This window comes from Neodiprion pinetum, chromosome 4 (assembly GCF_021155775.2).
Source record: "Neodiprion pinetum isolate iyNeoPine1 chromosome 4, iyNeoPine1.2, whole genome shotgun sequence".
NCBI lineage: Eukaryota > Metazoa > Arthropoda > Insecta > Hymenoptera > Diprionidae > Neodiprion > Neodiprion pinetum.
In genome coordinates this window covers 16,307,097-16,319,634 of record NC_060235.2, presented here as the reverse complement: position 1 = coordinate 16,319,634, position 12,538 = coordinate 16,307,097, and the positions used below count along the sequence as shown (strand labels likewise).

General features: G+C 37.1%; 2 protein-coding genes across 3 annotated transcripts; one reads left to right on the top strand and one right to left on the bottom strand.

Moving 5' to 3' along the window:
- The first annotated feature begins 5,415 nt into the window (after positions 1-5,415).
- Positions 5,416-7,607, top strand: Elp5 (Elongator complex protein 5). Its single transcript, XM_046624366.2, has 2 exons — positions 5,416-5,690; positions 5,847-7,607. The coding sequence occupies exons 1-2, from the start codon at positions 5,630-5,632 to the stop codon at positions 6,644-6,646; spliced, it is 861 nt and encodes a 286-aa protein (XP_046480322.1). The 5' UTR covers positions 5,416-5,629; the 3' UTR covers positions 6,647-7,607.
- Positions 7,054-12,442, bottom strand: anchor (integral membrane protein GPR155 homolog anchor). Of its 2 annotated transcripts, none has more exons than XM_046624346.2 (10): positions 11,706-12,442; positions 11,197-11,359; positions 10,834-11,123; positions 9,717-10,528; positions 9,511-9,578; positions 9,244-9,390; positions 9,039-9,181; positions 8,782-8,944; positions 8,495-8,684; positions 7,054-8,400 (listed from the first exon to the last, which is right to left on the bottom strand). In XM_046624346.2, the coding sequence occupies exons 2-10, from the start codon at positions 11,277-11,279 to the stop codon at positions 7,900-7,902; spliced, it is 2,397 nt and encodes a 798-aa protein (XP_046480302.1). In that variant the 5' UTR covers positions 11,280-11,359; positions 11,706-12,442; the 3' UTR covers positions 7,054-7,899. The 2 variants fall into 2 exon arrangements, with proteins under 2 accessions (XP_046480302.1, XP_046480303.1); XM_046624347.2 differs by lacking the exon at positions 11,706-12,442 and adding an exon at positions 11,505-11,667.
- Positions 12,443-12,538: the final 96 nt, after the last annotated feature.

The following is a 12,538-nucleotide window of genomic DNA, read 5'->3' as shown; positions in this document are numbered from 1 at the left end:
TTTTTTCTTAATATATATTATTTTTTTACTGATATGAAAATATGTGACGCCTGGTGTTCTTGAATATTTGTACACGCAGTCTATGGAAAAATATACGAAGCCAGCTCGATAACATTTATGCAAAATGTGCAATGGGCAAGTGGTTGGGGGAAATTTTTTTTTCTCGAACTGAATCTTCCAGAGAAGCATCAGCGAGTTCCAAGCAAGCTCCATAAACATACCGAGCAAACGCGCGCTCACGGACGTAGCTGTGGTGTGGCTGAGTGGATACCACATGAGGATGAATTTTCAATCACAGGTTTTTGCGCGAAGTTTCCCTGTATTTAAGTTAATTACTGCTGCCTTTGCTATAATACTGCATTAAAGTCTTAAACAAAACACTAAAAAATAAGTTAACCACTTAATGTAAAACAAAATGTTAGATTGAGCTTAAAATTTAAGCCGGAGTTACATAAACTAAGATAATTACAAGTGCAACATTGTAAATATTGTACATTTATTGTTCATCTAAATAAATATGGTTTCCTCCTCAAAAAAAAAAAAAAAACATGAGGATGGAGTGATGCGGGACACGGGTTCGATCGCAGTTCACTCTTCTTATTTTTTTTTTTTTAAATTCATTCCCGGCTTTTGTTTTTGTAGTTTCGGAGAGAAAAAACAAATGAAAGAAAGAAAATTTCCAGAGCCGGTCGATTTTTTCCTTCTTTCCTTTTGCTTTTTTTTTACTCAACCCACCCTTTTTGTAATGGGGGTAACCCAGAAGAGAACAAATAATTGAAACAATAAAATTCCGAGAGTGAATCGATTTGTTCCCCGTTTTTGGCGCCTCTTTTTTAATAAGGAAAAGTTTTGACAGTAATGAAAAATAGAGATTACTAAAAACAATTGTATTGTTTTTTAATAACACCGGCTCACAAAAAAAAAAAAAAAGAGGTCTCTACTTTTGACCGGACCTTTATGTATTTTGACGCACTGAATCCGAATCTGAAGTCAGTTTTGCCCGTACACCCTCAAAATTTTGAGTAAATTGCAAAAAACCATAAAAATCGCCAAAAATTAGCAGTTTTGGTAAGAAAAAAATTTGTGGAACTGTAGACCAAGTATGATTTTTATGCATTTTGGTCCGCTAAACCCAAATCTGAAGTTTATTCAACCATAAGCCTTTTAAAATTTAATTGGGCCGGTGTTATTAAAAAACGATACATTTGTTTTTAGTAATCTCTATTTTCCATTACTGTCAAAACTTTTCCTTATTAAAAAAAAACGTCCATTTTATATCAGTCTTGACGAGCATTTCTTAAGAATTTTGAGAGATGCGAGATCGGAACGACAAAATTATTTCAGTAGCAACAATGTATGGACCCCTCTCCTTTTCCGATATCGGCAGCCAGTTAAGAGGCTTCACAGTGTTCAGTTTAGTGCCAGCAGCTCTCGAGGTATCAAGATGCTAAGTGAATTACATAATTATTTTACAAGTATGGAAAAACCGGCAGGTTTGACGATCATCTATTTACTTTATAGATTAAGAAGAGAAAAAAAGGGAAGGAGCTGTAGTCGTATTTTATACTTTATTTAATTTTCCTTGAATTGTCAGACGTTTTTATTTTTGATTGTATAGGAAGAAGATGTGTGGGGAATTCCATTCTAGTGCCCAAGAATATAGTACGCATTTTCGATCATTTTTTCTTTTTTTTTTTTTTTTTTTTTCTTGGGAAACATTTTCCTCAATTTTCAAATTTCCTTAATTTTTTGGTATTCAAATCGATTCTTAACAATTTTGCGCACAGGTGGGATTTCTTTAATTATTTTTTCCCTAATCCTGAGGATATTTCCTATCGGAGACCACTGTCAATAGGCGAGATTCCGGAAATCGTAAAATTACCTTTTTTTCTAATTAAAAAGAAAATCACATAAGGCCACTAAGAGCTCGAAATAAAAATCTGAAAAAATTAGAGATGTTTTTTTATATTCGAAGCCATTAACGTAAAAAATCCGTTTAACGACCATCCTAATAGATATACATCGTATATGGGGCATTCCGCGTCAAATTTGCAACCCATGTACCTTACCCTCTTCGATTTTGATAATTCTTTAGTATGATGTTGCAACCACGGTTTCAATCGACTTAAAACAGTGTCGGAATTTTTTGCAGATTTCTTTAGCCACCACTGAAATAGAAAAAAATTGTAAAACCAATTCCGAAAAAGCTTCTTTTAAAATTCTGAAAAAAATTCACACTGATTTTATAATTAGGAATATGATTTGCAAGCACGACACGGTAATGGGATCTCAACATTTACTATTGTTTTCGCAAGTTTTTAGTTTTCTTGGATCTTTGGATAACTTAAAAAAAAAGAATAAAATGGTATGAACTGTATTCAGGCCTTCTGGCATTCCTCTAAATTTCAGAAAAATTGAAATCCATTAATAATAGAGAAATTTGTGACCGAACAAATAAATAGAAACTCCAATTCCGGCATGAGAAAAAAAAACTTGCTAGAAAAGTAGTAAATGTTGAGATCCCATTACCGTGTCGTGCTTGCAAATCATATTCCTAATTATAAAATCAGTGTGAATTTTTTTCAGAATTTTAAAAGAAGCTTTTTCGGAATTGGTTTTACAATTTTTTTCTATTTCAGTGGTGGCTAAAGAAATCTGCAAAAAATTCCGACACTGTTTTAAGTCGATTGAAACCGTGGTTGCAACATCATACTAAAGAATTATCAAAATCGAAGAGGGTAAGGTACATGGGTTGCAAATTTGACGCGGAATGCCCCATATACGATGTATATCTATTAGGATGGTCGTTAAACGGATTTTTTACGTTAATGGCTTCGAATATAAAAAAACATCTCTAATTTTTTCAGATTTTTATTTCGAGCTCTTAGTGGCCTTATGTGATTTTCTTTTTAATTAGAAAAAAAGGTAATTTTACGATTTCCGGAATCTCGCCTATTGACAGTGGTCTCCGATAGGAAATATCCTCAGGATTAGGGAAAAAATAATTAAAGAAATCCCACCTGTGCGCAAAATTGTTAAGAATCGATTTGAATACCAAAAAATTAAGGAAATTTGAAAATTGAGGAAAATGTTTCCCAAGAAAAAAAAAAAAAAAAAAAAAGAAAAAATGATCGAAAATGCGTACTATATTCTTGGGCACTAGAATGGAATTCCCCACACATCTTCTTCCTATACAATCAAAAATAAAAACGTCTGACAATTCAAGGAAAATTAAATAAAGTATAAAATACGACTACAGCTCCTTCCCTTTTTTTCTCTTCTTAATCTATAAAGTAAATAGATGATCGTCAAACCTGCCGGTTTTTCCATACTTGTAAAATAATTATGTAATTCACTTAGCATCTTGATACCTCGAGAGCTGCTGGCACTAAACTGAACACTGTGAAGCCTCTTAACTGGCTGCCGATATCGGAAAAGGAGAGGGGTCCATACATTGTTGCTACTGAAATAATTTTGTCGTTCCGATCTCGCATCTCTCAAAATTCTTAAGAAATGCTCGTCAAGACTGATATAAAATGGACGTTTTTTTTTAATAAGGAAAAGTTTTGACAGTAATGGAAAATAGAGATTACTAAAAACAAATGTATCGTTTTTTAATAACACCGGCCCAATTAAATTTTAAAAGGCTTATGGTTGAATAAACTTCAGATTTGGGTTTAGCGGACCAAAATGCATAAAAATCATACTTGGTCTACAGTTCCACAAATTTTTTTCTTACCAAAACTGCTAATTTTTGGCGATTTTTATGGTTTTTTGCAATTTACTCAAAATTTTGAGGGTGTACGGGCAAAACTGACTTCAGATTCGGATTCAGTGCGTCAAAATACATAAAGGTCCGGTCAAAAGTAGAGACCTCTTTTTTTTTTTTTTTGTGAGCCGGTGTTATTAAAAAACAATACAATTGTTTTTAGTAATCTCTATTTTTCATTACTGTCAAAACTTTTCCTTATTAAAAAAGAGGCGCCAAAAACGGGGAACAAATCGATTCACTCTCGGAATTTTATTGTTTCAATTATTTGTTCTCTTCTGGGTTACCCCCATTACAAAAAGGGTGGGTTGAGTAAAAAAAAAGCAAAAGGAAAGAAGGAAAAAATCGACCGGCTCTGGAAATTTTCTTTCTTTCATTTGTTTTTTCTCTCCGAAACTACAAAAACAAAAGCCGGGAATGAATTTAAAAAAAAAAAAATAAGAAGAGTGAACTGCGATCGAACCCGTGTCCCGCATCACTCCATCCTCATGTTTTTTTTTTTTTTTTGAGGAGGAAACCATATTTATTTAGATGAACAATAAATGTACAATATTTACAATGTTGCACTTGTAATTATCTTAGTTTATGTAACTCCGGCTTAAATTTTAAGCTCAATCTAACATTTTGTTTTACATTAAGTGGTTAACTTATTTTTTAGTGTTTTGTTTAAGACTTTAATGCAGTATTATAGCAAAGGCAGCAGTAATTAACTTAAATACAGGGAAACTTCGCGCAAAAACCTGTGATTGAAAATTCATCCTCATGTGGTATCCACTCAGCCACACCACAGCTACGTCCGTGAGCGCGCGTTTGCTCGGTATGTTTATGGAGCTTGCTTGGAACTCGCTGATGCTTCTCTGGAAGATTCAGTTCGAGAAAAAAAAATTTCCCCCAACCACTTGCCCATTGCACATTTTGCATAAATGTTATCGAGCTGGCTTCGTATATTTTTCCATAGACTGCGTGTACAAATATTCAAGAACACCAGGCGTCACATATTTTCATATCAGTAAAAAAATAATATATATTAAGAAAAAAAAAAAAAAGCATTCGGACTGGGAATCGTTAATTAATTTGGTTCAGCGTCCGCTAATTGAATCCAAGATTCATCAAATCTGCAGATACTTTTATTCGCTGACATTCATAACTGAAACAAAAAAAATCCCAATTCTTGCATTCCTGGAAACATCTGTGCGAGCGGGGACAAGGATGCGATTGGCAACCAGTGCTGCCAGAAAGCGGGTAAAAAGTACCCCTTCCCTAGCAGCTTGCGCGCATCTCACACAACGTCAGCGGTGTACGTCGGTGTGTCGGGATGGCGACGGAAGCCGAACGATGCCGAGTCAGCTGACAAATCGAGGGGAAATGTTCCCCTACCAAGCAATGAAGAGAGCGCACACACACAACGTCACACAGCTGTGTTGTGTGAAATCATGCGCGGGATCTGTGGAAGGGGTACTTTTTACCCGCTTTCTGGCAGCACTGTTGGCAACCACTTGCTCGAGCAACCGAGTGTATCTATATATACACGATTGTGGGCCACCTTCGGTGCATGGCCGCCTGGTGTCAGGTCGGAAATGGGCCACCTTCGGTGCGTGGCCGCCTAGGTGTCACGTCGACGCTCCAACTTAGCTGGTATCACGAAAAGCCGAGCGTTGGAGATCTCCCTACTCATCTCTGTTCAAATGCAGACAAGATGTATGCATGTACCTATGTACAACATTTTCGCAACCCCAGATGGTGTGCAGTTTTCGGCGAAAACTCGACTGATGCCGTTCGTAGATATCGAAAGTCGAAGTAGTCAGATGGTGTTGATATTTGACTTGATATTTGAGAGCATTTCCATACTAATAAGGTAAAATGTCTCTTCTCACAACGCTGCCGACTCTCGATGGAGCCAGAATAATTGTCGTCGACGAAGGTAAACAGCAGTCTTACTGTTCCATCTGAAATCCAACCTAACTTAACCTGATGAAAAACGAGCTAGTATGTCTGTATGTAGTACATAAATCTTAGATTGGCTTAATCGATTAATGGTGAAATATAAATTAAGAGGTGGGCAAATATATATTTTCAGATAGCGAAGCCAAGTATGCAGAGTCATTGATCACAGCTTGGGTACCAATTTGGAAAGAAAAAGATGGCAGAGAAATTAATGTCCTTCGTTTCTCTGGGCCAAAAAGTTCTAGCAGAATCTACGCCAACTCTTTGAGAGGAGATAAAATCGAAGTCCACGACTATTACACTTTTGGTTTGAACGAAATTGACCCTTATAGTGATAAAAAGTTGTGGGAAATAGTGAGGGTAGATTCCTTTAAGCAAACATCAACGGTTGTTCTTGACAGTCTTAGTTCGCTGCTTCTCTACAAAAGCCTTGCCGAAACATGTAGGTTTTTATCTAAGCTGAGCACGAGGGTAACGCTAGTGGTTTGCATTTATCAAAGGGATTTTGTGTGGCACAAAATACCGAGTATCAAAACTTTGGGAACTAGCTATGTACGTCTGGAATCTGTCGCCAGCTTGAAACTAGGTGGCAATTTATCATACAAAGCTTTGACGTCTCACTGTAAATCTGGTGGCAGTATTTTACAACAAGCTGAAATTGTCGAGCAAAATATCAGCTCGTATGAGATTCAAACTGAAATGGTTGGTCACAAAAGTGACCAGAAGACATCTGTAGTTCAGTCCAAACCTTCGGATAAAATTCAAGCCTCGTTTAGGATTGAGATGAACGATCGAGAAATGGAGCAGAGAAATGCTACTCCTCTGCCATATACCTTGTCAGCTCCGTCATCGAACGAATCCAAAATCCATTATGAACCTGATGAAATTGACGATTTGGATGAGGAAGATCCTGATGATGATTTAGACTTTTGAACAACGAGAACTTCAGGCTTCGTTCGATTAAATCTTTATCCTCAAGTAATACATTTCATGCTAGGTGGGATAGATAGGAAAACTGAAGGTTAAATATAGCTTACATCCATCATATATTTACTATTGATTGGTACAAATTTAAATTAAATAAATTATATAAGCTATAAAATTCTCTATTCATTTGGTGCGTTGCTCTGTAATTGTAGAGTAGGTCAAATGTTATATTGGCTAAACAGTTAAAGTACTTTGCAGTCAATTATTGTACCACATCGATATCACAACCTTTTTCTCCCTGCTGCTAATATTCGAGTTATCATAAGAGAAAACCGAGAGATCCTAAGATAACACAACATAACAATATCACGTACGTCACTGTCGTGAATTTGAAACAATATATGGACATAAAATTAAATCGTAAAACGAAAACTAACGAGCTTTATTTTGTTTAAAGATATACATTATTAACATTCTACAAATAACATCAATTGTAAATTGTACTGTATTTGAAAATAGCTGTGCTGTGGAAGACACATGCAGAGATAGTAAATATTATTTGTCTAACAAATTGGCTACATTAAAAAATGTCTCATTTCATAGAAAATATTTCCATTTCATTCTACTTCATAGAATGGTGGCTATAAAAACTCGTTGGCCTGATGAAGAAATCGTATGCTAAAGATTAACACCGAATTTACGCAGTTACAGTATCAATTAAGCAGGATATTCAGACCAAACAATTGTGCGATTCTTTCGTTTTGTAGCTGATTAAAAATTTCATGTAATAGAGTAAAACTGTTAGTCCTAGTTAAGTAACTCCACGCAATAGAATAAAAATATATTCATACGTCAAGCGCGTACGTGTTCTACGAAGATCTATTCGTCATTTTAAAAATATTCTATAGAGCTAGCAGTAGTTTAAAAGGAACTGGTGTGCGCAAAGAGTAGTTTCTGGCTTTCAAACTATGCTTTGCGAAAAATAAAGTTGAAAGATCAGGGAATACATTGATCGAACAGTAAATTGTGCTACCTTCAATCTCACGTTTTCCGAGATCGGGTATATAGAATATGACAATACTTAGCATTATACTTTCATTATCACCTGTCTTTTGTTTCAAAGCACATTAAAGCTGAACTTCATAATTCAACGTTCTATATTAAAACGTAACGTTAAAACCATTGATAGACGAGAAGCAAGTCTACCTGAGAAATAAACGGCAATATTGACACCAACCGAGTGAAATTTGGCTAGAAAACTACGTGGAGAAGGTATATAATAAGTTACTATCGTGAAAATGCTCGGTCCCATCTACATGGCACAGTACCCTGGCATCAAGAAGGCATCTTCCATACATCACAGCTGCAGGGCGATCAGACACCAGTCCAGCTTCTAATAACCAATCCACAAGATCGGTACCAGTGAAAACTCCTCTGTAGACGCGTAGCAAACGTCTTCGGCATGCTGCGATCCGTGTACGACATTCTGCTAAGTGAGACTGAGCAAATTGCTCGCGTACAGCTCTCACTTCATCCGTCAAAGACTCCTCATCAGGCAACTGCAGAGTCTCCGCCCTTGGGCACATTTCGCAGAGCTTTTTTATCCATTTGCCCAAAACACTTATGCCTGGATCCAAGCCAAATATCACAAAGGCTATCAAGGACTGCCCAAAGTTTAGAGCCACGTCCAAAAACGCGAGCTCTGCATAGATTCCGGATAATTGCTCCATCACAAGTCTACCGATAGACAGAGCCAGGCCCTGAGAAAAAAGACAAGAATCAGTTTGTTTTGGCTGTTCCCATTAAACTCGTGGAATTTTTCAACTGAATAGAAAAATGAAGACAGTAGCTTACAACAAACATGGAACAGAGCAATAAAATCAAGAGGACAAGGTGCCGTAGGATCTGTGTATCTGCTGGTTGCTCTGTTATTAGCTCGTCATCTGAATTTTCATCGTAGCATCCTTCTCCTAATTCCCCTTCACGATTCATCAGACACCCCGTACCGTTTGAACATCCATTATTTTCAAATTCACACGGGTGCCTGCATTCAGAAAATTAAAATATAATGAATATAAAAGACGAAAGACGACTAGGAAAATATGTTGGTAATCATATTCAATCCAATAATAAAATCTCACCTAGATATATTCGTTGATTGGGACATCAGATCCTCTACGTCGACAATGTTGCGTGGCGTGTTTACACCGTTGTTTGTTGAAAGAGATGGAGTAAGGCTGGAGTATCCAGGCGGCATTAATCTCCTCTGATATCTTTGTTGCAGCACCAGGCAGCCCAATGTTACTAAATTGTTATATAGAAGTTGTAGTAGAGTGAATCTTTTTATGCATTTGCAAAGTCTTTGTCATTTTCCAAACGAGATGAAGTACTAACTTACCAACGAAGCAAAAGACGATCAAGAAAACTGATATCGCAGCCTGAATTTTACCCATCTGGAAGTTCGGGCTCCCCATATCGAATGCATCCTTTCCAGACGGGGTTATCAGCATAGCCATGAGGCTGACGATTAGAATCGGCAAGCTACGAGTTGAATCTTAATATAATTTTACTTTCTCTCAAAGCTGGTAAAAAATTGCTCTTACCCCCAACCAATTGGCAGAACCCATTTCTGCAGTTGCGATACAAAGGACAGTGATCTACTGCTTAGAAACAGAAGCGTTGCTGCTAGTACAGCCGTCCATAATCTACTGGTATAGACCCCTCCAGTTATCATCAGGAATTGAACGTACCTGGACATTGGGCAGAAAAAAAAGACTTGAATTTTAGTAGTGACTTACCAATTCTTAAGGAATAAATGTGACAACGTTGACTTTGGTCAAACCATACATTGAACGTTATTGGATTATTACCATAAACGAGATACTGTACTCGGTGAACCCATTTGTGACCAAATTATAACACCGATTGATGTTATCAGCTGAAACGGATGACAAAACAAGTTACGGTTGCTGTTCTGGTCAGCAATACGACACCCAAGAGAAAAGAATCAGTTGAAAGCTACCGGGTGAATCTATTGGTTGATTAAAAAACACTTCGAAATTCTTTCTTTGAATACCTGAGAAACGACAAGACAGACAGTGATTCTGTGTGTTACGCGCTTGTATTTCTTTCCCTCAAAGATAAAAAAGCAGATGAGAAGCCAGCAGCACGCGGCTGTGGAAACAGCACTGGCATCCAGGGCAAACGCGCTCAGTTCTCGAACATAATCTGCAGGAGTATGATCCGCACTGATGGCATCGATCATTTTTGCCGAAACGAACATCAGTGGCGCTGAGAGAAACGTGCAAGCTACCATTGCAGAGGCAATTAGGTCGATATCGATACTATATCGCAGTGTGAAGACGAATAATGCCGGAGCTGTTGGCAGAGTTCCATATAAAAATCCAAATGTACTCAAATCTCGAGTATCTGTTGCATTTTCACCAGGACTGAGCAGATTCACGGATTCTCTGATAACCAGTGGTAGGGCCAGTAGTTTGACAGATATTAATATCCCAGGAATAACAAGAGCACGGCCTTTTAGTGTATGGACTTTTCCCACCATCATCAGACCTAGGAGGAAAAGTGCACTGGCTGCGAAAGCATCACCGAATACTTTCAAAATGACTTGCAGAGCTGATGGGATTTTGTGACTACACAAAAAATTTCCTAAGATTCCAAGTACAGTCATGACGAGGATTGGGTTGAAAGCTATTCCTTTGGCTGTTGATTTCAGTAAAAACCAACTGAATCTTCGCTCCTCGGGTCGCCGCTTATTTATCTCCAACAGAATGAAGCCAATTGGATTCAAGATCGCCAAAGATATCGGAGCCATCAGGTATAAATACGCGGCATATTCGGAGTGAATTTGGCCATACAAGGCATTAACTGAAATAAAACGTAATATTAAATTCATTGTTTGATAAAGGTATAGAAAATTGTTAAACATATTCCTCTCAATACTGTGGAACATGACATCGTATAATGTAATTGAATGCTATAAATAAGAATTGGAAGAAATGTTGATTCTACTTTTGAACAATAACACATTAAGAGTGTTTTTCTTATGATAGTGGTGGATAGATGATCGTGCAATAAAATTATCTGTATAATCAACTGGTGTATCCTTGCGACTGCATCAATGAATACAGATTATCATTTTGTTAAACTAGGTTGAATATTTGCCAACTTACTCATGGGATAGCCAATTGCAAAGTCGTTACTTTGGGTAGCGAAAATAGCAAAGAGAGCTGCCCGCCCAGGGTTAATCGGTCGAGAAATAAGCAGAGTAATTACAAGGACGGCTGTGAATACGCTAGCCTTGGCAAAGGTCACAGCCATCAAGAACTTCCAGTTGACTTGTTCAAGATCCAGCTGAGCCAAAGAAGTGAATATCAAAGCAGGAAGTGAAAATGTTCCAACGAATGTATTCAAGCCCTTTGATTCCGATTTTGTGATTATTCCAGATCTCCCAGCGATGTATCTGAGAAATAACGAGAATATAATGTGATATAAGTGATATAAATATTAGCAAGTACTTTTATGAATAATCTCACCCGCATAATATGACTGCAAAACATTGCAACAGCGCTAGGTACAAATTGTCGGTTGCTGAATTGGTCGTTAGTGGATCGGTCATTTTATCGAAGTTACAAGGAACTCACTTTGGATGCCGTCAAATGAGCATTGGCATGTAAGCTGCAACTGGGCAGCAACAGCCTATCAAAAACAAATAGCGCTAAAGTAAGAATAATACATTTTTATCAACAAAATATCCATCTCTTTATAAGCAAATATACTAGTATAATAATCATGCGACAGTTGTCATCGCATGGATGATGATAATGTCTAAGTTACGAGTTACCTCCTGAGAATCATCAAAGGTATCGCATTAATTACCATCAATCATTTGGTGGCACTCTTGATTACATAAGAAGTGTAATTACAGTAAAAAAATAATTGAAAGCAACCATCAAAGTTTAGTAGAATTCTTGAAATCTATGTTACAAAATCAGAACAAACAATCTAATGAACCGAGAACAAAGTGTGTAACTGTTTTATTCACCTGGAAAGTGGCTATTTTGACGTCAAAAATTGTTTGACATTGACATTTCTTTTCGAAGGTCAGGCATAATTGTGACACATTGTGATTGTTTTGAAAGTTGTGAAATGAAGCGAACGGAACGTCTCCAACTTAAACCGATTCACTTATGGTGGGGGCCATTTTAAACTACGGAATTCCATGCAGCTCTACTTTCATTTCCGCACAAGTGAAATGATAAGTTGAAAGCCCATAAACAGAAAATTTTTTTATCACATGTACAACGTGATATTCTCAACATCCCGTGGTATCTCTAACAGATTGATCGCCCATTTGGCAAACTGAAAAAGGTACACATGAGTTAATTCAAGTTAATTCGTCTGCTACATTTACGCAGTTAAATTGATGTCGACGCCCTCTTCGTGATGCCGTTTAAAGTTGCGCGTCACACGTCTACAGTCTATGATCGCGGGAAATTCAAATGTTCGATTAATTTGATTTAACAATAAGCCATTCAACCTTTAGAGAGCCGGCCTGGCTCTTTTAGGAGTTGGCAGTTACTCGGAAACTCCACTGGACGTGTTGAATATTTATATACATAAATCATACCTCTAAAAAATATAGAATTTCAAAGTGACTAAAAAATACTCCTAAAACTTGGTCGATAAATACAGTCAATACAGTGTATATCCAAATGAACTGAACAAAATGCGGCCTAACGAGCAATGCGAGAATCGACGACACGCGATACACGAATTAATCGTCCAGAGTTCGCAATCAACGTAGAACTTGAGGCTCTCTCCCCTGGAGTTTTTATTTGCATTAATACGCGTTGTTTGGTCGATAAAGGACCGATT